This window comes from Emydura macquarii, unplaced genomic scaffold (genome assembly GCF_026122565.2).
Source record: "Emydura macquarii macquarii isolate MOO-44397 ecotype Brisbane River unplaced genomic scaffold, CSIRO-AGI_Emac_v2 contig_705, whole genome shotgun sequence".
Lineage (NCBI taxonomy): Eukaryota > Metazoa > Chordata > Testudines > Chelidae > Emydura > Emydura macquarii.
Genome location: NW_027130842.1, coordinates 6,049,762 through 6,076,104, shown reverse-complemented (window position 1 = coordinate 6,076,104; position 26,343 = coordinate 6,049,762). Strand labels below are relative to the sequence as shown.

At 37.7% G+C, this 26,343-nt stretch overlaps 1 protein-coding gene across 1 annotated transcript in view; it reads right to left on the bottom strand.

The window, feature by feature from the left end:
• The window catches only part of ADGRG6 (adhesion G protein-coupled receptor G6), a 155,327-nt gene that overhangs the window by 50,633 nt on the left and 78,351 nt on the right, over positions 1-26,343 (bottom strand). The window contains exons 6-11 of the mRNA XM_067542342.1: positions 24,699-24,785; positions 17,229-17,314; positions 13,346-13,398; positions 13,194-13,253; positions 2,384-2,526; positions 1,787-1,901 (exon numbers count right to left, since the gene is read on the bottom strand). Of these exons, the coding sequence (XP_067398443.1) occupies positions 1,787-1,901; positions 2,384-2,526; positions 13,194-13,253; positions 13,346-13,398; positions 17,229-17,314; positions 24,699-24,785 (544 nt within the window). The remainder of the gene's footprint in view (positions 1-1,786; positions 1,902-2,383; positions 2,527-13,193; positions 13,254-13,345; positions 13,399-17,228; positions 17,315-24,698; positions 24,786-26,343) is intronic.

Here is a 26,343-nt window from a genome sequence, read left to right as displayed (position 1 = left end):
GAAGTAACTTAGTTAAACACAAACTCTGGTTGTTTTCCTGTCTGGCACAAAACCTTGAGGCTGATTTTCATGTTGCCATGTTGTTTCCAGACAGTAAAAGAACTGGATCAACCTTCTCAGACCATGTCCCAGATACAATGTAGCCAGATAAGCCTTATTATTGCTTCTTATAAATATTCATTATTATTATGATTATTTATTATTATTAGCCTGTATTATTGCTTATGGCTATCATATTAACTACAGTTATTATCATCATTTGTATCAGAGTCATGCCTAGAGCACTCAAATGACATCAAAGCATTGTGTTAGGAATTGTTCAAACACACAGGCAAGAACAGTCTGTGCTCTGAAGAGTTTATTGTCTGAATAGAGAAGACAGATAAAAGAGTGGAGGAAAGGCAGGATTATTATCCCCATTTTACAGGTGGGAAATTGAGGCATGGAGAGATTAAGTGGCTTGCTGAAGCTCACAAAGGAAGTCTATGTAGGGCCAAATAATGACCCTAAATCTCCTGAATCCCACCCTAAACTTTAAAACCTTTTAACCACAGCCACATACCATCTCTACTCTTAGCTGCTACTACTAACTACTGCCAATTTCAGTGTTGTAGCTCTGTTGGCCCCAGGAAATGAGAAAGACAATATAGGTGAGGTAATATCTTTTATTGGACCAACTTCTGCTGGTGGAAGGGACTAGCTTTTGAACTTCACAGAGCTCTTCTTCAGGTCTGGGAAACATAACAGTGTCCACACTAAGGCCTTGTCTACACTAGCACTTATGCCAGCAAAACTTTTGTCGCTCAGGGGTGTGAACCCCCCCAGCAACATACTTTTTGCTGGCATAAATACTTGTGTGGACAGCACTATGTAAGCGGGAGACGATCTCCTGCTGACACAGCTACCACCGCTCATTTAGGTAGTTTTATTATGTTGGTGAGAGAGCTCTCTCCCATTGACATAACGTAGCTATACAAGAGTTCTTACAGCAGCACAGCTATACTGATACAGCTGTGCCACTGCAAGTTTTAAGTGTAGACTAACCCTAAATGTGAGGTGGGACAGATTATTAAGGGTTTCACACATGCCATAGGAGACCACTAAAAACTAAATGGACAATTAGCACCTCTACAATAGGACATTGGAGGATTAGCAGTCTGTAGGGTGTGTTACAAATTGTTGTAATGAGCCATAATCTGTTAAATCTATGGATTTCAGTGCACTTTTCAGAGTATTTAATGGTGTGAGTCTGACTTTGCTTTAACTAGATGAGAGATCTCAGAGTCTATCAAATAAACCTCTTCAACCAGAATTTAGCTGAGAATGCTATTCATGATGGGCAAATCAGTTTAGAATCCAGTTTACTACTGGTTCTGCAGTACTAGTTGTAGTAAAAAAATATTTCTGACAGTTAAATAAGCAGAATGATTTGAAGATAAACAGAGAGCAGATCTGTTGGATAAGAAGGTACACTTTTTATAGCTATTTTTTGACCAGAGAGTAATCACAGATCTCATTACACCTTGAAGAAACTATGACTATTTGTATCTTTTCCAGGTTATTTCTAATCAAGGACACATCTCTAATTCAACAACATGTGCCTCTCTGTGCTATTTGTGCCTGCATGTGTCACAATATGAAAATAACCTCACTTTAAAATAATGCTGATCCATCCATGGACTAAATCAGACACAATTTAAATTGCATACATACTAAATTGTGAATCTAGAATATGGTTTTTACCATTAGATAGCTCATGGCTTCTGACAGGTCTCCATGAACTTACCATGTTCTTGATGCAATCTGGACCGAGCTCCCCTGGCACAGTGTAAAGTTGGTCACAGTGGGCCTAGTGTCTGGCCAGAAATAGTTTGGAGGGTTTTCTTCAGCTGTGCATTTTTCTACAAAACAATAATGTATGTAAATGAGAACAGCTCTTCACTTTGATCAACTATAGCTTAATTTATCAGCTTCTCTTACAGCACATTTTATTAATCATTCTATAGTTTACAGGCAATCATCTTTTCTCCATTGGATGCCTGCAACATGTTTGTAATGGATGGGTGCTGCACATTGTACACCTTCGTCCCAGAGCTAACAGGCCAGACCATCCACTGCAGTAAATTGGCATAGCTCCACTGAAGCCTACAGAGCTATGCCAAGTTAGCAATCAAGAGCCTGAATATCAGAATGGCAGTTGCAGTGATGCCTGATTAGTCTGGGCATAATTTTTATCAGAATTACAAGATACCAGATTTCAATGCAATGGGAAGTGTATTGTTAGATCCTTTACAGTGTTCACTAAATAGAGGGGGGAAGGGACTTGTTTTGGGACAAGCAAAAAAAACCTGAAGAATGACAAAGCTGAAAACTCTTTACCTACCTACTGGATCAACAGCCACTGCATGGACCCTCAGTCCACTGCCTATGGTTTCATTATTGATTATGAGTTTCTGCCGGATGGTTTGCTCTTCTAAACTGATGTTGTTGGTAGAGTTGTAAACCAGAAGAGCCCAAACCACAAAACTGCAAGGAAAATTATCCCAGTGTTTGAGTCAGAATGAGAGATAACAAAGGAATCAGGGTGTTGAAATTAAAATATCCAACCATCTTAAATAAGGTTAATGATGAAGGTACCTGCCCATATTTTAATCTCTATACATCATGAGAGAGACCGAACAAGCCATGTCTATCCCAATGTGGAGGGGGTAACTCAGAAAATATTGTTCCTTACCTGTAAATTAGCCTACTTTTATAAACACAGCCCTCCAACCCTGGCACTGTTGGGAAATCCCACCAGCAGCTACTATTGTTGAGGTAAAAGATCTAAGATAAAATTTTAAAAGAGCCTAAGGACCAGTTTCTGAAAGGTATTTAGGCAGATAGATGCCTAGATGGATTTTCTAAAGCATCTGGATACTTCTGAAAACCCCACTAGGGAACTATCTATGTATTTAAGTGCCTAAATACTTTTTAAAATCTGGCTCTTAATGAGTTAGGATCCTAAATCCCATTGAAAGTCAATGGGACTTTGGCTCCTCAGTCACTTAGGCACTTTGGAAATGTTACACCTAATTAGCAAAGTTTGGCTTCTTAGTTGAATACAAACAAGTAGTCTTGAAGTAGTAATGACTGTTTTGGATGGAAATCCATTGATCCTTTCTTGAGCACAAAGAATAGCCTGAAGTGCCTTCATCCCTCTCCTGTGTGGGAATTAGAACAATACTCTCTCCCCTTGTCCAGACTCATGGATTTCCTGGATGCAGCTATGGTTGCTGACCCCGCTGATGGAATGGTGAGAGGAAAAGAGAGGTCTCATTAGAACCCTTTCTAAAACAGGAGAGAAGCCCAGGTGGTAGGGACAAACAGCCACTGCTCAAAAATCTTACCCCAGATATGTGAGGAGCCCAAGGTACAGGAAAAATGCTTAGAAGGGGAACATGAAGATGCCCAAGAACTGTGCTAGGCTAGTAGCAGGAAGGCACAAGACAGAAACAGGAGCCAAGCTCAATGATGGCTGTCAGTGTCCATACATGAACAAAGCTGCTTTCACCAGGAGTCCTTTGGTGGGAGAAGGGGGGTGAGTTGCTGCGAGTTAGTGAAGGAGAACAGAAGAGAGGAACTGTAGAGGCAGTGTTCTGAGTGGTCCACTGAAGTACTCCCTGCATATACAGGCCAGGATTTGGTTGTCAAGAATCTTCCAGAAAGCGGCCTCCATCAAGACACTTCAGAGCAGCACTTAACATTGCCTGTGTTGGGCATGGTATAAGAACTGCAGCCTATTGTACAGATGTTGCTGTTGGCTGTCAGAGATAACTCTTGTTATGTCTGAGGTATTTTTAAAAATTAGATGGCTCTGACCGACATATTTGAAGTTTATTCTTTGCTGAAGTGGTCTGAAAAATGTTGGGAAGTATGTCTAGGTATTGATGACCTCTCAGCCTTACAAACTCCAAATGTGACACATATCCCTTTGATATTCAAATACAAGATCCTGAACCAAACTTTCGAAACATCTTGCTGTTTTAGAAACTACCTGTGAATAGGGAAAATGAACAAATATGCACATATAAAAATAGAAATGTTTATTCTTTGCTTTTGCACTAGTAAATATACTTTTTCTTTTATATTGCTGAGAAAATGTTTAAACCTGATGACTAGTCACCTGATGTGGGTGTCCCCACTAGAGTTACTGCTTCAGAAGAATTCCAGGTACCTCTAGACTGATCATCCCTGCTGTGCTATCATACATACCAAGTTCATCCTAACATTCCATTGGCTTCAATAGAATATTTATTCACAGAAATAACCTCAATAGGCTGTGCATTAGTAGGCTATTGATGCATACTTAGGGTGCATTGTGAGGCACAAGACCGACAGTGGTAGAGGTCTTATGGCATTTATTTTAGAGGAAGAGTGAGAACTACTTAGGAGCATGTCAATTTCAGCCCCTCCCTCCTGCACTCCAGCCACTAAACCATCTTTCTTAAAAGGTTCTGGCTTCCATCATCTATTCTACTTCTACTTTAAAAGCTAAAAACTTAATAAGTTGCTGCCGCTCCCACCTTCAGCAAAGAGGACATTATAGACAAAGGGTCACTACTATCACATTGTTTATATCCAGTTCTACCAGCTAACCGGAATGTGGCTCTGGGCATTGAGCAACTGAAGCCATGCTCTAATGGACAATGGCAACAGAGCAGTAGGAGTAATGATAGATCAGGTATAAATGGGTTAGTTATCCTGACTATTTACACGAGGAAAAATTGATTATGAAGCAGTAATAAAGAACATCTGTTAAACTATTCTGTTTATCTGGCTTTTGATAACTTGTACAGCATATGCTGTACATATTGTGCTACGTGGAACGCCTTTATATTTTGATATACATTACAGATAACATAAGCTGTACAAAATGACTCATGTTAACAACCTGTTATAAACAATAATCAATTTAATTTGATAATTAAGACAGTTCTGAGCTGATTATTTCCCTCCATCTCAGTAGCAGTCAGATCCCAGACAAAGAACATTTTGATGTTGAAATAAGAAACTTATTTTGAATTTGTGAAATAGTAGGCCAGTTTTCATGTAAATGTCAATGATGAAACACTGTTTCAGTTATGTAATGATGGGTGAGCCCAACCTTAAAACACACATTCATCCTTCACACTATATCCTACAGGGAGTAAGTAGAATAATATAGCAAATGGGTGTTAATATGAATCTCCATTAAAAAATCATGATGACAAATTCTATCACACTGAAAGCACTGTGTACCAAAGAAGATTGTAGTTATCTGGCATAAGTGTGCAAGACGGAGGAAAGATGAAGGTTCTTGTGCTCTCTGAATCTACTACTAGCTGTGAGATATAGGGCCGTGGAAAAACTGCTGCATTCTGTATGTCAGCTGAGCTGGCATGGAAGGAAGAGGGTACACATGTTACACCCTGATCAAGGATATAACAGAGGTGCAGGTGTGCTTCCATCACTGCAATCAGAATTATGTGCTTCCCTCAGGCACAATGATGCTTAGGGCTGCCACCAAGTGGGCTGTGTCCTAAAAGTCACACTATACCCCCAAAGGAATGCACTATATACGGCAAACTAAATCACACTGAAATATAAGTAGTCAATTATTATTATGCAGAGTTTTCTTTTTTCTCCTATTCCTTGTATAATGTTAGCTAGGCTGAACTAACAGTGTATTAATATGGCTGTCAAAAGTCCTTTTCCAGAATGCAAATTATTAATTAGTTTTGTCACCCAGGTAAAATTATTATTCAGTATTAGGGGCTAGAAATTCAATTTTTTTTAAAAAAAAATACCAAGTAAAATTTTCAAACGCACCTAAATGACTTAAGATCCTAACTCCCATTGAAATTCAGTGGGACTTAGGCTCCTAAGTCACAAGACACTTTTGAAAATTTTACTTTGCTATTTTAGCTTCTCTTTACATATCTTACTTTGTTACACAGTTTTTGAAGATGAGCAGAAAAGTTTTAAAGATGTTTGACAGTAAATTTAAACATATTCTGGCAGACATGCTGTGAGGTCTGCAGCACAGATGGGTGCATGACTTGGGAGGAATACTTTGAAGTACTTGTTGCTCAGTTCTAAATTAATTGCAAACATTCAGGAAAAAGAGCTAGCCATGATTGTGAACTACTTAATGAAAACATCTGGTCATTGAGCCATGGTGGTCCACACAGCGGGCAAAATGGTCGAATATATAAAGCATAGAATTAATAATGAAAATCTGATAATGCCATCTTATAAATCAATGGTAGAGCCCTTTCCTGTAATAATTTGTTTAGTTCTGGTCACCCTTCCTCTAAAAAGATATAGAAGAATAGACGGGGCTTGGAAATGACCAAAAAAATGATTTGAGTCATGGAGAGACTTCTAAATGAGGCAGTATTTAGTAAGGTTAAGATTCTGTCACGGGTATTTTTAGTAAAAGTCAGGGACAGGGCACAGGTAATAAGCAAAAATTCACAGAAACCTATAAGCTGTCCCTGACTTTTACTAAAAATACCATGGGGGGCAGGTGGTAAAGGAGGAATGAACAAACAGAGCACTGCCAAGGCTTGCAGCTGCTCCAGCCCCACCACTGCTCTTGTGATAGGGGTTGACTGCTGCTGCTCTGGCCCCAGGGGAGCTGACTCAATCCTGGCCACTGCTCCGGATGGATGAGGGCTGCTGCTTGAGTGGACCCTAGGCTGGCCGCCGGTCAGTTGTTTGGTGGCCTGGAGCTGGCTACTGATCTGCTGTTTTGGCAATTTCTGCTCTGTGACCTGGAGGATGGTCGGCTGCCAATCAGCTGTTCGGTGGCCACGCCAGGACTGACAGCTGCTCCAGCCCTGACTCAGAAGAAGTCACAGAGGTCCTGGAAAATCCTGATCTCCGTGACAGAATCGTAGCCCTATTGATAAGACTGGGAATATTTAGGTTTGAGAGCAGACAAATAAGACAGTACATGATAGAAATATACAAAGTAATCTGTGGTTTAGAGAAGGTAAATCAGGAGCTCTTAGTTACCCTCTCATATTACGAGAAGAAGTGGATATTTTAGAAGGGCTATAAATCCTCATATTTAAGGATATAAATTAACCACAAACTGACATGGATTAGGAAGAAACTTCCGTAATGGATAAATTATTCCATAATTTTTCATCTCAGTGTTTCTTACACCTTCCTCTGTAGCACCTGGCACTAGCCTTTTTTGAGTGACAGGGTATAGGACTAGATGGGCCACTACTCTGATCTAGTAGGACACTTCCTATGTGCCTGTGTATCATAGTTTGGGTCTCATTCCTCCCCATAGAATTGCCATGGGAAGACACGTATGGCAAGACAAATTCATAAAGGATTTGCTTCATAAAATAACATTTGCTTTGCATTATTATTCAGTCTTGTATAGGTACTTACTATATATATAATACAGTATTTCATGATTTAAAACCTACAATCTACTACAGATTAAAAGGGGAGGGCAGCAGTAAGGGAAAAAACGTGTTAGAATCCATATTGTGTCACCAGTGACCAAAGGCTGATGACATCTTATGTGAAATGAATTTGTGGTCTCCTTACAGTTGTCTACATCATAAAATAACCCAGTACAATTGGCATTCTGATAACCTCAGGCCCCACCCAACTCCCACGGAAGTTATTGAGCCAATGGAAAGGCTCAATGGAAGACAATGGGAGCTGGATCAAGGCTCCTTATTGGCAGTTGCATAAAAGAGGTGAAGGATTGAAGGGATACGTAGACTGAATAACCTATTTGTTCACGGAGGTCTTCCCAATAGGTCATGACTAAAGCTTACTAGTGAGGCTTTGTGGAGAAGCTTGTACCTTTTCTGCGGATACCAAAAGGTCTTCAGGGCTCTGAATCTGGCATCTTTCACAAGAAATTTTTTACACAGAAATAAAACACATTTATGAAGCAAATGTGTGTGCATAGGGGTTGGATTTTCACACGTGCTCAGCATTTTGCTCCCATTGAATACAGTGGTAAAATTTCCGTTGACTTCAAAGGGAGCAGAGTTGGGCCAATGCTGGATGATTTTGAAAATCCCACCAGTTGGGTTTAGTAGGATTTTTTAAAATATGAACAGATTTCCTGATTGTATTACTTTATATGAATTATGGTATTATATTTCAAAATGTATTTGAAAGCAATTATGGAGAATGGGAGTTGCGAGCACTATGCCAGATTCCTCTATAAACTCTTACATGCTTTTCTTTATTTACCTATGCTTTATTATTTTGTCACACACTTAAATGATTAAAGATAATTTATCAAAAACAATAAAAACAAGAATATGGTGCTAACCCTTGGCTGAAGCCACTGCACTTTCTAAATAGTAGCCTATCTAGTCTCAAGAATCCTTCCCATTAAACATTCCATTAAATAACAGATTACCTAGAATTCATCAGAAGCCTGATTCTATTCCTGTTGAAATGAACAGCAAAACTCCCACTGATTTTAATAGACAGAATCAGGCCAGGTAGAACTTCTTTGCTTTCTTGCTCAGTTCTTGTTTTTCATGTCTAAGATAAGAGATTTCTATGTAGATTTAGCAACTGATCTTTTAAACATGTTAACAGTGACTGATGTGTTTTTTTGGATGAGTTGTTAAACAGTAGTTAGAACTGCTATTTCCTGTAGTAGGAGTGATTAAGTACAAAGTATGGGTCAAAATTATGACAATCAAGTAGCGGAGGTTGTAGCAAGCACAATCTTATTTTGCGGGTAAGTGGAAAAAAAGCTCATATATGAAATCAAGGTTCAAGGTTTGCAACATTGTTTGGAAAAAAGCATAAGGAAAGCAGGGGTGCCAAAAGGCTCTGTGGAAGCCATTTCTCTTACCCAAGTGACACAACCTTGGTCATATGGCTACACCTAGGATCTGTAGGATCTTTCTGGGAAAAGCAGCAGCAGCAGTAGCAGAAATGTGTGACATTACTGTGGTGTCAAAAAGGGCAAAAAATCAATGGAAGAAACAAAAACCGTGCAAATTTTATCTGCAGAAAGAACACACATTTACTTTATTTTTAAAACTTTGTGCAAAATGGTGGGGACAAAAGTCCACTGTGCTCACAAACCATTATGCTTATACCCCATCTGGAGTGTCCTTTCAACTCTAGTTTGAACCAGTACTTCTGGGATGGAGACAGTGCTACTAGGATGAGAAAATGAAACACACACAAAAATTACAGTCCAGTTGTAATAAAATTCCATCTTTTAATTTAGTTAATAATCTACCAATGAATGATATTGCCACATTGCTGCCATCCAGGGATATTTACACTGGTCAAGGTGCTGATAATAATATTCACTTTTGGACTTGGCACTGCACGTATAATTAAAACATCGTAAGCACAGTGTACTTTGGATTGCTTCAGCTCACAGGAGTTCAGCAATGCAAGAATAACAAGCCACTTCCATATTTTTATTTTGGTTTTCTCTTCTCCAGAATGTAATTATTTAATTTAAAAAAAAAAAAAACCCTATTTTTAACATGCCCCAAAATGACAGCTTCCCTACTCCTATTTTCCTTCTGTCTTTATAATTCTGTCTTTATGGGTTCTGCATCCATCACTTCACAGGAGGCTTGATGAAGGACTGTACTATGCTGAGGCTATTTTAAAAGTTATGTCTGTAATATAGCAAATGAGAGTGGAAATATATTAGAGTAAAACAGCAGAAAACAACTAGAATGGAAGCAGTTAGGAAGTAGAATTGTGAGATGATGGCCTTATTAGGCGTGTATATTTACTGGTTTAGAGTGGAGGGTTTTAGTGAGGAAGGGAACCTTAATAAAAGCACTGTGCAATCAATAGACAACTGTAAGAGGTGCTATTGAATGAAATAGTTATATGTATAATGAAGGCAGAGAGAGAAAGTGAGGTTAGGACAATAAAAAATGTATTGGTTGAATGTAAAAAAAAAGGATAGATACTAAGACAGAAAATTAAAGAACCAAGGCAATAATCGCTTAGAAATACGAAGACCATGATTCTGAGCAAAATTCAGAGAAAAGTAAGTGAGAGATGATGTTGAGTGAGTTAAAAAAGACAAATAGGATTATATCTCCTGAAAATAAGGTCAAAGGCCATGCTGCTTATGGGCTAGGACTCAAGTTTTAAATTCGGAGCCAACCTGGGTTTAGAGAAAACCTGAGAGAAAATGGAATAAAAGTATTTAAAAGTATGGGCAAATTTATTAGACAGATGACATACTGGGCTTCCTGAAACTAAGATTCAACATTATTTATGACTGCCCATTGTACAGAAAACAAGAAAATATAATATTTGATAATTTATTTACAAAAACCTTATGAATACTCATTGAGAGCAAGACTCATCCATAAAAGTAAAGTTCATCCAAATCATCTTAAAAATAAGAAATAAACATTATCTCCATTTAGGATAAAGAGTTACAAGGGTCACCAGCTAACTTTTCATAGTTATAAATGACACCCTAAGTGCTGTTCGGTTTCCTTAGAGTCTTGCCCAAGACAAACTTGAAACTGAAAATTAACAAACATTTTAAAGTCAACAGTATGGAAGAAGTAGCAAGAGAAATGGTTTTCTAAGTCTTCGTCTGAGATTCAATTGATTTCCTCTTTGTCAATACTGTGAATACCTGTGTTCTAATATATGTGAGCTGCAAGACTGGTCTGTAGAAAAAGACTGGTCTGTAGAGACAGGAATAGTGGCGACTACTGGGAGCTAAGTCCCCAGTTTCTGCAACGAGACAGTGTATCATGATAAATGTATACACACTTGTTGCATGGCACTGGAAAAATACAAACTTTCCCATTGGATTCCACTGTATGTGGCATTACGAAATTAAAATACATGCTACTAACATAACAAAATAAAAACACTAGAAAGATATACAACAGGATTTTAATTCCTACTCAGAACACCCACTGAGTTAAATTCCACCCTTAATTCCACCAAGGCAATCCCAATGACTCCAGTCAGTTTCTTCAGAGGTCATCAAAGGCCATACAGGTCTTTTATTTTTTTTAGTGGCATGTGCAGAGTATATGAAACTGACTCTCATTATATGTGGTATGATTAGTATTTAAAATAAATATTTCATAATGAAGGGACAATGCTTTCTATTCTATTTGGGCCTGACCCAAAGTCTATTGAAGCCATTGCATATATTTGATCTTTGAAACAGACCCTTAATTCTGAAAAATTGTGCAATATTGAATTAGACATAATCCCCATTATCTCTGAAATGGAATATGATGAGTGAAGTATCAAGAAGAGGGGGTTTTTCACATACAGTGTACAAAAATTCACAGTGATACATCACTGGACATTAGAAGAATTCATAACAGCGAAATTCATTACATAGCATCTAGGTTAATTCCTTACAAGAGGACAGTGAATATAATAGGATAATAAGGATTTGAAGGAGCAATATAAACTCCAAGAACTAAAAGAAAAAAGAAAAGGACAAAATCTTAGCATCAAAACTACGCATGCCTTTGCTAAAAAAGTAGTTTAAAAGGTGGTTTTACTCCCCAGCCAAATCTTTTCGATATCACAAGATACTCTGGAGTAAAGCTGAGGGTTATTTTTAAATAGTTTTTAATTTAGGACTTTATTTTGAATCCCCTGGATTCTGCCTCCAGTTCCTGAAGACCACCAGTCTGGAGATAGTCTTCTGATGAAGTCATGTGCAGAGCTGAACAGGTATCTCAGGGTTCAGTCCCTATATGATGTTGAACACTCTGGGCCTGGTCCAGCAAAGCATTTAAGCACATGTTTAATTTTAAGCATGTGAGTAGTCCTGCTGAAGGAAGTGGAACTACTCACATGCTTAAAATTAAGCACATGCTTAAATGCTTTGCTGGATTGGGCCCAGAAGGCTTAGTGCCTTGGCAGAAAGAACACTTACACACAGACTTCTGGCACTGAAAATAGAAAGAGATATTTCTTCCTCTTTGCCTCCTTTTCTTAGGGACCAGGATGTAGAGAGAAAAGGGAGAAAAAAAGTCCTAGAACTGAGAGTAGGAGGATGAGAAGCCGAAACCTGCTTAAGTCGTGTATGTACTGGGGGAACAGGTCTGCTAACAGGCTGGACAGCCATTTTTCCTGTAAGAGATGCAGAGACTCTGAAAGGAAAAACTATTCATCCCCCATGCATCTCTTGATTCCTTCCCTCAGTGGTGACAGCACAGGTTGTTGCCATATCACTAAGAATAAGGAAGAGTGTACAAGAGATGAGAGCATCATAAACTAGCTCCTGATAATGATCCCTGAATGGGCCACCCTGGGATAAAAGGATCATCTACCCTATCACAGCAATTCTAATGTACATCTTAATGAAGAAGCGGTTACCCATACAGCCAGGAGATGCACTCCACACTCACAGTTTGCCCCACAGCAGCCAGTGTGTTTTGGCCACCTGTCCTTGATTCAGTCTGAAGACTAGCATCCTCCTCATTTGCCTCTCAGAGCTTGGAATGAGATTTTCAAAGGGACCCTATGGATGTTAGGCACCCAACTCTCAATGGCTTTCAGTGGTAGTTGGACACCTAACTTCCTTAGGCTATCTTTGCAAATCCCAACCCTAGTGCCTAATCAGAAGCCTACTGAAATCAGGAAGTGAGGGCATGTGGGAACTAGTGTGATTTGCATCAATTTGGCATTCAGTTCCAGCATGATTTTCTGGCACCTGGGTCTTGATCCATTGTCCACTGAAATCAATTGAAAAACTCCTCTTGATTTCAGTAGGCTTTGGATCAGACTCTTAGAGATGAGGCACAGGAGGAAAAATGCCTCTTTCCAGAGATAGTGCTTAGATACCAATGATGGGTGCTACAGAAACCCTAAGATAGATAGTGTTGGGATAGAAGAATGGATATCTTCCCATGTACATTAGACAAGTTTGCAACATTTTGTGACAGGTAAAAATTAAGTTTTGAAAACTGATCAGCCAAGTTTTAAGGAGCTCATTGAACTACCTGATTTAAATCTAAGGTAGTTTCAATTATAATAAACATCACACCAATGTGAGGTTTGTGTGCAAATCCAGGGCAGTAGGTGGCCATACATTACATTTACTAAATGGCAGGGTGTGGCCCACAGCGTGTAATTATGTCACACCCAATTTCGATAGTATGTGTTGTCTCTATCACTAAAAAATCTCAGAAAATTACCTTTCATTAGGAATGCTTCTTTTCTCCCTTGTCTGTTCGTTCACAGTGGTTGACTGAATACTTTAAAAGCAAGCATAAATAGCAATTAGTGTGTGGTAACTCCACTAAGGACTTAAATCAGGTATTTTCTTCCAATCGTCACCAACATTTACCTGATATTGACCACATACACGGTATAATTCCAGTTCTGGAACGTCTGATTTAGCTAAAAAATACAAAGAGAAAAATTACAAAGATGGTATGGTGAAGAAAGGTCCCTGCATTATCTATCAGAGTCTTGTGAGCTTACCTTCTCCCACCAAAAACCTTATCTTTATTTGGCAAAATGAAGAGACTAAAATTTCCCCATTGTGAGACTATGGCCTTATTAGGTGTGTATATTTACTGGTTTTGAGTGGAGGGTTTTAGTGCGGAAGGGAACCTTAATAAAAACACTGGGCAACCAATAGACAACTGTAAGAGGTGCTGAAATCCCCCCATGCCACTGTTTTTGTAAAGTTTGTGAGTGGAAAGATTTCTGGGCACTGAATGATGTGGGAAATATGCTATAAATTTTCATTGAAAGTCTACAATCTGCTGCTGAACTGCTCAGTTTTAGTCTTTTATTTTAAATAGGCACTAGGTGCCCATTCCTGTCCCACTGAGCATAATGGGAGCTTTACCATTGATTTCAGTAAGTGCAGAGTCTAGCCCTCAGTACTTGAAGAGATAACTCCCCCCTCAAAAAGTTCCGATCACATGTAGGGGTCAAAGACCTATGCAGCCGAGTGGTTACACAGGGTGTATATGGTTTGGTTTTGGCTGGGGAGGGCATGGATTGAACTGCCTGACATAATCATCCTATGAATGATGTTGAAGGATTTTGTAAATTTGGAAAGGATTATCAAATTGTAACTTGTGGGGGTAGAAGTTCTGTGGATGGAGAGGGTTTGTTTGTTTCCCTTGAGAGGAAACTGAGAGTTGAAAGAGTAACTGTACTAGCAAGAAGGACTTTGTGTCCTGCCCTGGAGATTTTTGTATGGTGCTCAATTGCATTCTTTCAATTACTACTTTACAGTGGCCAAAAAAGTGGAAATAAAGAATGGTGATTTTTGGCCATACTAGAGAATTAAAACCCGTATTGAGATGTCCATACTCAGTGACTTCAACATCAGAAGAATGAGGAATTTCATCGGATCACCAAGGGACTTTGCAGTAGGGTGATTGGCACACCAAGACTAGACCCTTCCTAACCCCATTGGGAGAGTAACATACAAGATGGACACACTGTACTCAACCCATTTTTAGGGTGTGAGACCTCCTATAGTTCAGATGGAATGTGAACAACCCAGTCATTCAACTACTCCATTGATCCCCCAAAGGTTCCTGCTGTACGAAATACCTGGCTGGCGACAACTGTGCTTTATGGACCAGCTTTTCACTGATTGATTTAAGAGCACTGTGAGTAAGTTCTCTAAGACATTCAGATGTAGCCGATCAATAAAAATATAGTGCATAGTTGTCACTCTTCGGCTCCAACAGCCATCAAACATCATGATTCAATCTATATCAGTCATTTTGCATGCTATAATTTATTTAATAATGCATGGACAGATTCAGGGTCTCCTTTTAAAGAAATATAAACACTGAAGTTTTGTGTCAATAAATCTACCAGCAGGAGATCATTTTTTTTCTGGAAAAATAATGGTAATAATAAAAAAATAGAAAGGCTGCCCCTCCATATGTACACAGCAAAACACCCACCCTTAAACCACCAACAAAAAAGTAATGAGCCTCAGTTACAGCTATCAACCATCACCTGATCTAATTTACAGTTTGACACTTCGTGGACAGTTATTCACATTTATATACCCTAAAGAAGATTCCAACTACTGTATATTTCTAAAGTGTTTTGCCTAAAAATTTGTTTTTGGGCTAAAATTATGTGTAAGTAGCATGCAAATTTTACTTCAGGTTGCTGTATTATCAAAGTCTTCCACAGACAACCAGTAATTTACCATTAAAAATATATAAATTGATATGAAAAATAAAAAAGAAGTATATCTAGGCATCCTACCATCTGTTGCAAATAATAATAATAACATCAGAACATAAAAATACATTCCCCCACAGATCTAATCTCCAAGAAACAGCTCCCTAATATGAAGTAGAGAAGGGTTGAGGTAACTACAACCTTAATGTACTATCTCAAATTCTAAAACCTCATAAACAAGAACAAGATTTTACTGTTCTGCCTGCTTTTCTGCTTTTGTATATGTGTTGAGCTCATTTTTAAGACAACCTCATATTTGCCATGTGCTTTAGCTTTAAAGCAGTTAATTATACATAAACAAATGGTAAGGTCAAATGTCAACATTAGGTGAAAGTTATTTTAGAACAATACCAAGGTTCCCCTGGGCTATTCCTCCTTCAGAAATATTGTATTAAGTTCTTTGTATTCTAATAGTAGCTAGGTGACAGATTTCATCCTGGTGGTGTCTTGATTATTATTTCCTGATCCTTTCCTCATCACTAGGGATCCTAGTTTTCTGTGATAAAAAGCCCAAAATTCTCTGATACAAAAAAAAACAAACCATAAAAAACTGCATTTTTCCACAATTAAAATGAAACACTGAACTTTAGTTTCCCTAGCCACAGTATATTTTGTATCAGTTGAACACAATATTTTATTGATCTATTTACAATTTTTAAGCAAGTTCAAAGCCTATCAGTGCCATCAACCATTATAATCAGGTAAAATTCATAGAATTGAAATTTGTATTCCTTCATATACCAAAAGCTTCTACCACTGTATCCTATATTTTTAGAAAATTGTTTTTTTAAATAAATGCACAAAAAATAAAGCAAAAATGGCTTTTATACTAACATTACTCACTTTCTGATTTAGTCCTGGAGGCTGAAGTGACATTTGAGATGCATTAAAACACAAACCCCTATACGCTGTTGAATAAGCTCTATACGCTGGACGCAGTTCATTGGAGTATGTTTAGCTATGTACAGTATAACCCTGCTTAAGTGAGCCTCTGTTATCTGGCTCTCTGTATTAACCGAGCCACCAGCTGCCCAGGGCTGACAGTGGCTGGGGCTTTGGCGGTCAGCGCATTCAAAAATCCCCATAAGAGGCAGAGTAGGGCACCCACTGAATAAGTGACCCGGCACTTTCAGTACAATTTAGTTAATGGATGTTTTTATTTTCTCTCAAAATGTAAAAACTGAAGATTCTCTCTGCAAAAAACACAAATTCCATGTTTTTCAATGGCAAACAGATTGATAGGATCTCTGCTCATCACTTTGATGACCAGTGTTTGCAGCCCATCCACTTCTCCACATCAAGCTACATTTTGGTGGCCTGACATTTCTGGATCCCTGGGCTCAACATAAATCGAGCTAGGCCTGCAGGGAGCGTGCTGCAATAAACAAGGCAACTTCTGGGTATCATGACAACCATGGCAAGCATGGATGTCTTTGAGAATCTCTGCTCCAGATGTCCATGGACCACTGGTAGTGATGGCTCCTCATTTCTAGTACTGGAGGGTAACATTCCAAAGGCACCCAAGCGACTTAGGAGCCTAAATGCCGCTTTCAATAGTGACTTAGGCACTTAGGATCCTAAGTCCTGTTGACTTTGAATGAGACTTAGATGTATAAGGGACACATTTTTAAAGATTCAGATAGGCACCAAGTGGGCCTTAAGATTCAGATAGGCACCAAGTGGGATTCTAACACCCATTGATCTCTAGCCCTAAGTGCCTACATCACTTTTGAAAATGGGACTTAGATTCCCAAGCCACTTAGGTGACATTTGAAAATTTTACCCATGGTACCTAAGGCCCTAAAAAAAGAGAATGTCCCCATTCTTTTAACTAGTGTACAAACAAATAACGAAAGACAGACCCTGCTCCCGAGAGCTCATAAACTAGATCAACTGGTTTCTTTGATGTTTCCCCTTTTTCCCAATTCTTATCAATATGATGTAATTTAAGGTGCAGATTCACACACGAACAACTCACAAAAATAGAAAGAAACTTAACTTACCCATTCGGCCACTGCATTCTGTACTTTTAACTCTGGTAGGTACTTGTCACTGTAGACAGTAATGGAAATTCTGTAGAATAGCCCCCCTGTCCATTAAAAACAATATTACAAATATTGGAAACATTGAACATCGTTCATAATATATTGCCAAACTTTCTCTGTTTAAAGGTTTAAGACCTTATTTTTATAGTGAAAGGTACTCGAATACCCAAAACTCTCATTGATATTAGAGGAGTTTGAATACACACAGGAATGCAGGATTCGCCTACAGTCCTCCAAAATAGGCATTAATAGCAATTTAAAGGATTTTTTTTCCTTTTTGCCATTTCTATGACACTTCAAAGTGTAATATCGAACTTCAAAAGGAATTTATGTGTAAAGATGATTCTGTATATGACTGAAATGTAACAGTAAGATCCTGAAAGTGCCATAAGTATAAAGTAATCATAAATACTGAGTTTTCAAACAGGACATAATATGGTGTAATCCAGAAAAACTCCACAGATTTCACTGGACTCTCTCAGGCTTTACAATGGCTTTACAATCTGTGACCCATTCGCTTAAAAACAACAAAATAACTGAGGACAGAATTTGAAGATAGTGGGGTTGGATGGCTGCTACTTGGACACAATACTGCCTGAAGCATCTTTGTTCCTAGCGGTGGTGATGACCAGCAAAAGCACAATTTAACTTTCAAATCCCAGATTGAGTTTGCACAGCTGGCAGTTAGTTAAATCACATTTTAACTGCAAAATGAACAAACTTTATCTAGAAAGCCTTGAGATACAATAAATCTAGAACCTAATCGTGCCATTTTTAGAGAGTCACATTTTAGATAAGAGTGAAACTTTAGAACATGAACAAGACTATTTTGCAGTGACAGCAAGTAACTTTAGATGAATTTTCCTTAAACTCATGAGGAGGTAAATAGCTCTTTTTTCTGTTACAAAATTTCACACATACATAAATACTAAATACAATCATTTTTGTTCCAGGCCATTTGGTGACTCAAAAATTTGACTTTTCACAAAATAACAATTGTGCTTTAAAACACTGCAAAATTTTGCCAGCTTTCATGGGAAATGCCTCTGTCTGCATAAAATTCATCTAGATGTGGAGAGGTAGCACTAAGACCTCCAAACCAATTAAGCTCCAAATATGGACTGTGTGGGACTGCACCAACTGAGTGACCGGGCAGGTTACCTAACCTCTATGAACTATGGAAAAGTGTATCAGCACTGCCTCGGCAGGCCACATTAGCCATGGGTGTGGACCACAGATCTCCATTTACATAGATCCTATGACTTAAGTGCCACAGGTAAGTGGTGCAGAGGGATTGTGGCCACTCTTACAATGCATTGGCTGGAATAGCAACTGAGGTGAAGCTCTGTTGGAGCCTCATAACATGGTCCTGGGCTGGAGTGGAAGTAAATTTAATCACCCAAACTGCTTCACAGTCCACGCTGAAATAGCTCAGACACTTAGGTTTTTCTAAACCTTTCCAGAATTCGAGATAAAAAATCAAAGTCAAAACTTCCAAAATGCTGAAGATTGTGTTAAAATAGAAGATCATGGTACAGTCTGTTGAAAAAAAAAATAGAATCAGTTGAATAGATTCTGAAGGAGGCTTGAGATTTTCCAATTTCATTGTAAATATTTTGCAGTGTCCTACTCATGAGCTTGCTTTTCTCTTCATTATGGGTCTGCTCCTACTGCCACTGAGGTCAGTGTGAAAACTCCTTTTGAATTCAACAGTGCAAAATCAAGCCCTTAAAGGAAGCGTGATTGCCAAGTAACAGTTTTGCTAAACTCTCACAGCAAAACGTCATAATCCTAAAGGACACTAATGTGTGTTTTCCTTGTAAAAAAAATCAATACATAAAGATAAAAAATCATTATTTGGTTTACTTTAAAAATGGCATTTCCACGGTTATCTTTGCTGTGATCAGGTAATTGAGGAAAGGTTAATTTTGGACTCTGAAAGAGAAAATATGCTGTACTCTAAAATACATGCTATATCCTGTATATAGATCATGAAAATACATTGTCTATATTGTATATAGACAATGTATTTTATATGTATATACATATACACACGCATATATATATACAGTGTCATATGTATAGTCTCTTATATAGTCATACAGTGTCATATATATGAGTGAAATCATCTTAATATACAAAATAAAATACTTTTCTAACACAGCATCTATTAACTAGTGTTAAATAGTTTCAGTCTCCACCACATCATGACCCAAAGCGTGTTTCAGTCAGACTAGCAAAGAACTACTCTACATTTCTAATCACTCTCAGGAGACTACAGAACAGCTGGTAAAACTCAAATGGGCTTCCCCACTTAAAATTGCTTCTCCTTCCCCTTAGAAATAGTGCTTCAAAAAATTATTTTTACAGGAAAATAATTGATAAAAAGTGGACTGAAGCAGTTTAACATTAAAAAAAATATATATATTTGAAAAAAATCTAAAAATATTTAAAAATAAAAATAATGAACATCAGAGAAATAAATAAATAGATGGCAATCAACTTATTGTCCCAGCAGTCTCCTTAGAGCTCTATTGGTTAGAGAATGGGAAGATAGCTATTAGAAACCGTATGTTAATGACACGTGCTAGGATTGTTTTGGAATATGTTACAAATTCCCTCCTACTGTAATTAAATTGCTATTCTACAATCTTACAATATGCTACATGAAGTTACATGTAAGGATTAAACCCAAACTATTTCTACATCCAGTTCTACAAAGTGCATATCTAGCAGATGAGGTGATATTTTCTCTACATCTAGCTTAATGTCTTGACATACTGTAGTTGACCTCAGGTCCGCACAGGCAGCTCAGTTCAGTGAAGGAGTTACATAAATAAGACAAAATTAATTTGGGAGAGCTAGTAAGTGGATTCAGTGGTCTGTAAGAGGTGGAGATTTGGCTTGCTCCAGCAGATGCACTGGCCAAGGGATTTTCATGTGCTGAAATAGAAGACTGATGGTTCATTACTTGAGAAGCTGATCTCTGGGACTGCAAGAGAGAATGATGTATGGTTGCTCCATTTATTGTTACGGTGTCGTTCAAAATACTCTCACTGGCACGAATAAAAGTCCCACTGTATGGAGATGACAGAGATATTGCACTAGCCACTAATGAAATTGTTGTTGATTCAAAAATAGAAGAGATATTTGTTAATTTTCCATAATTGGTGTTGGCTTCAAAAGACAGAGGCATTGTCTGTAGTTGCAAACCAGTGGTATGAATATTACTAGCATTCAAAGAGGATATTCCTTTTTTAATAAACACTTCAGTCTGTCTGCTAGAATAGTGGTATACCTCCCATTCTGATTCCCCTTGTGAAAGAAGTGATTCAGGATCTGATATCAGTAAAGCAGTACCACCAATATTTACATCATCATAGAGCACTCCCATTTGAAAAGAAGGTGTCAGATTGCTGTCTGGATCTTCAACAGATTTTTGTTCTAGAACAGTTATCTGACTTTTAATTGCTAGCTCTGTTAGTAAATTTAACTCTGCTACATTCAATAGATGACCCAAACTTGGTGAAATTTGGTCAAGATCATTTTGAAGACTTTGTGATAGTGGAGGTGTAGCAAATAACAATGATGTGGAGCCAACTTTTTGTTCTGAATGAAGAGTGTCTATTTGTTCCAAAGACAATGTCATTGTGAGGAAGATAGAACTCAGTGAGCTGTATGTTCTTGCAAAACCAGTGTCTATATCTGGCTGAACTTTACTTTTTCCATTATCAAAAGTACTTGTTGTTGGATTACTCTCTATGACCATATCAATATTTTGAGCTTGTGATGGTCCATTAGCTTTTGTATAGCTTACCGAACTCTCAAATGATCTGTCAGCTGAGCAGGCAATATAGCTATCCTCTGTACATGTAGGCTGGACTGTCGAATAAGTGAAGAAAATTGAAGTGAATGTCTGCCTATGATGCTGGAAGGTCATTCTGATTTGATTAGTACTTGAAATTTGATCCCAAGTCTGCATGTGTAAATTAGAAACACTTCTAAATTCATCTGTGAAAGTTGCATGTGAATTACCAAAGGTACTCATCTGTAACTTCATGGAAGGCTGATATGAAGACATTTCCAGTGAAGGGGAATGAGAATTATATGAAGATATATCATTTGTAGACACATTTATGTCAGGAGAAATGGTCATTTTTGACTGTGATATTTTCCTTTCTGTATTTCCTGAAATCCCCAGTGAAGGGATTGGAACAATTGAACTAAAGCTTTCCATATCCAAAGATGACATATAGCTAGAAAAGTTCACTTCTTCTATTCCAGAACCTGACATATTAATGGTGGTAGTATGCATAAGGATATTATCAGCTTCAGTAGGGGAATTAAAAAATGGCTGTTTCTCTGTTGAAGAAGAAAGTGGTTTATTAAATGAGAACCACCCGCCTTCTGAAGGTTCCCCAGAAAACACTGGAGACTCTTGTTTGAAATTATAGTACAAAGTCCAAAAACTTGCTGATAAAGGAGCAGTATTGACATATTGTGTTGGCAGACCCAAGTAACCTAGCTTCCAGGCGTTACTGATTCTGTTCATGTTTTCTGGCTCAGGTGTGGAAAAAACAGAATCTCCATGTAGGTTGTCATTATGAACTGCATCTAAACTGCTTTCTAATTTTTCATTTTCAGGAATCTCATTTGGTTTCCTTTGCATATTTGCAGAGGGTTTTAAAGAATGAGGTATGTAGCTGGTGGTAGAAATGAGTGTGTTGAAGAGTTCAAATTCATCTTCTGTAGAAGATGCTTTCTCATCTTGCTCTTTTGGCAATTTGATCAAAGGCCTAAATATAAATAAGTCACTTTTCAAATATGCATGACTTGAGGATTCTTGATAAACAGATGAAACAGTAACAACATGTTGAAATTCTGAACTTCTCTTTCTCGTTGCTAGCAAGAGTGCTGACAATTTTAGCAATTCTGTGTTGTCATCTAGTGTTAGAAGAACTTCTGATGGTTGGATGTCAAGCATAGCTTCTTTATACATTTCTTTTATATCTTGGAAGAAACTAGATGGGTTTGAAGGTTGAGTTTGTTTGGAGGTTACCTTTGTAAGGTTTACTGATTGATGCTCCTTCAAATATTTAAATTTTGTAGACTGCAATTCATCATATGCTTCTGACTTATAAATGCTATTCCCAACAGAATCATCTTCCATAATTTTCTTAGTGGATACCAGGTAAACATTTTCAGGTGAAAATTCTAGTAAGTCCAGCCTACTTCTTTGAAACAATGACTCATATTGTGTGGAAGCGGCAGATAAGCTAGACAAAGAATGATGGTTTTCTTCTGGAATGTCAGAAATGACATGATGATATGATGAAGCACTGCTCCACCAGCTAAAAGATTCCAAGACATTGTATATACTTTCAGGTGTGGAAGAGGATGTGCCACTATAAATCCACAGGGGTTCTTTTGTGTGTTCATAAGGAGTGCTTTTGCTGATCAGAGTGAGGAATGCTGACTCAGTATTAATATATTTCAGTCCATCAGCTAAAGTCCATGTTAGTTCTGCACTAAAATTTTCACTCTGCAGCAGAGAAAGTGCTACATTCTTGGATTGATCTGTAACTGGGGGGGTTGTCGGAATTTGTGCTATATCATAAACCTCATTCAGTAAGCCACTAGAGTGATTCAAAATGCTATTATGGCTTGACTGATTCATTGTAGTATTATGCTCTGTAAACGAATCCACGGTACCAACTTCACTCTCCGCAGAAGCAGCTGATGTGGCCTCAGAAGTAGGTAGGAGGAACAAATTGTGTGCGTTTTTTCTCTCTGGGTTTTGATCCTTTGGTGATGAACTTTTACTGGGTTGGAGGGGCCTTTGTCTCACTGGCCAAATAATTGGGGTTGAGATAATTCCTATATTTTTGACCCCTTTTATCATGGAATCTTGCTGCCCTTGTAGTAGCGAGTGGGAGGATTCAGCTGATTTTCTCTTCATTCTGAAGATAACTCTAGCAGGAACTCTTAATTCCTGCAGGTCTGTATGTAGCAAGCCATATAGTTAATGGATGAAAGAAACATTATTTATGCAAACTAAATGCTTCACCTCATGTCAGAAACTACCAGTTAGCTCAGTGGACGCTGTATTTGCTTACTTCAAGTATGAATTTGGCCTCTTGTCTTTTTAGTCTTTCTGCGTTATGATAAGAATTTCATAGACACCCACACGATTTAGACATCCAATTTCCATTGATTTTAATGGGAATTGGGCATCCACTTCCCCTAGGTGTCTTTGAAAAGCTCAGCCTTACTGTACTGGGCTAACTGTTTAGCGCGAACATGTAGGGATTGGCTCCAGAAATAGAAATGAAACATGTGTTGATATAAGTGACTCAACAACTTTCAGGGAATGGCTCCTTTCCTTTAGAGCACAGTCATATATCAAAGAAGAAAATATAGGTACAAACTACTACATTCTATGATAAACTTTACAATAGGGTATGCAGGATATAAGAAGCTAGAGTATAAAACTACCAGAAGTTTTAAATCCTGCAATAGAAATGGATGCATTTGTTAAAAATGCTCAATGATTGGTTTAATTCTGTAGAGCCCACTGAAAATGAAATCCTTGCAAAAAAGGATTTTGTGAGATCTCCTGTGACATTTTGCAGAAAACTAATGTAAGCTGTATTACAATAGTTTCTTGCAATTCGTCGTTATTATTATTTTTACTTAATTTATATTTTGGTAGCTCTCCCAGCATGCTACAATATCTCCTGAGAAAAGGGATGTCTCAGAACTTCACAAAATCTCAAAGGAAATCTCTACTTCTCTGTGAAGAGCAGTGGGCTTATAATAGATTCATCTAGTACCATTAAAATAAAGTTCTCCTAATCTTCCTGAATGAAAACTACATTATATTCAATATTATCAATATTTTCTTTAATAAAACATGATTCAGCTCCCCTTGAAGATTCCTACTGATGCAGTGGAAGTTGTTTTGCTCCATTTGACTTGGCTTCTCAAACTTACCAAAGGGGAATAGACAATTCCGAAGTTCCACTGGCACGGATGAAAAAATGACTGCTATATGGCACTTAAACAGCAGCTGTGTTAAAATATCTCAAAGACATATCTATTTTATCCTCCTTTTTAAATGTTTATCTTGGCCCTGTGTTCTTTGAAGATTAATGAATGAACAATATAAATAACAACTGATACATAATGTAGAAATGGGTCTCTTGTATACAAGAAACATGTAAACATGTTAAACAAATATTGGGCCTGATTCTGTTCTCAAACTAGTTTTATATGGTGGACATTGGTGGAGTTACTCCTGATTTACAGTACTGTAATTAAGAGCAGAATCAAGCACAATATGTGACATTTCTGATATTTAAAAACCCTTATAACACAATACATTTGCTCTAGATACAGTACAAGGAAAAATGTAACAGGATTTCTTACCATCGTTTGGCTTATCGGTTCTATTAGTATCGGGCATGTTAGTGGTGACAGTGGGTGGTGGAGGAGTAGTAGCATTTACAGTAGTAGCTGGTAACAAAGATGAGAAAGAGGTGAATATGCATGAAACATGAATGTTAATGCGGTCAGGCACAATGGGAATAATGCATGAAAACATATACAGAGATGAAGGAAACCATTTACTATACATGTTAATATGCACACACCAAACTTCTGTATAAAGTGATGAATACGAATGAACTGATGTAGCTGCTACTCTTGTAATCCTTACTCTCGTTGACATCAGTGGGAGTAAGGGTTACAAGATCAGTCCTGTATTATCTTCACAAATTCTGAATCATCTCATAAGATCTTTGGTGAAGATCTGTGCAAAGGCCAGAAAATAAGTAACACAGCTTCAAAGACACATAAACTAAGAACATTAGCTTGTGAAAAAAATAGAAGTCTCTACCCAGGAACTGAAGATGAAGTATAATTGTGGAGCTAAAGCACCTGTGTAGGATCTAATTAGCTCCACTGAGCTCTGTAAAGGGAACAGAATTAAAATCATACATGGAATACTTGCAAGAGATGTATTTTCAAAGCTGCATGTGAGATCCTAACCGTACAATTCCTACTGGCATCAGTAGGAGTCAACTCACACAGCGCTTCCTAAAGGACTAATCCAAATGCATTTTCATTTGGTACAGGGAAGATATACCAGAAAATTTCCTTCAGAACAGAATAGGTACGAGTACACAGAACTTCAGCAAAAAAAAAAAAAATTAAAAATCACATCACTACATTTTAAATAACAGTTTGAAAAAGCAATGTATTTTATTCAGTAATTCTTTGGGAACATGAACCCAAAATTGATAGGTTTTTTTTGCAGGAAAGCTCTTTTTGCAATATGGACACATGTATCACAAGCTCTCAACCTGCCATCTTCTTTTCTGATATCATTTTGGTCAACAACCAAATTGTAAAGTTACAAAAGTGTATTTTCACCAGGGGTTTTTTCCTAGTTGCATTCTGTTGTTGTTTCTGTTACAAGCTTCTTGTATGATTTTTGGTGAGGGAGAATAAATGTGTTTATCTTGGTTACTTCTTTTCCATTCATATATGATTAAGCAAGATACTGAAACAACTTAAAGCATTTGAATGTAGAGGATTATAATTCAGTGGATTGTATGAATTCAGCCATTATATAATTAGCCAAATCAACAAAAGTGGTAAAAAAGAAAAAGGCATCTGTCCCTATTACCAACTGCTGCTATAGAAATCTAAGGTCTTTAACTCCTAAAAAATCAGCATAAGTTCTTTTTCTTCAACAATTGCTTTTTACGACACTGTGGAAATGAGTTCATTAAAAAAATACTTGACATCTGAATACTGGCAAACTATCCAAAGAATAGTAATCATCAATAATTATAAACAAATGACCAGACTTATGTATGTGGGATAGGAGATTTTGATAATGTTCAATGGATCACATTAGTTTATAATATTTCCTATCAAACTCAGATCACTTGGAATGCATCAGGGTTAGTAGATGTTAACTATAAGTTTAAAACTTTCTTTCTGTGATTCCATTTCTGGACTAAGTTCCAGATGCTCCATGGAAGGTGGACAGTACTTACAGTGAAAC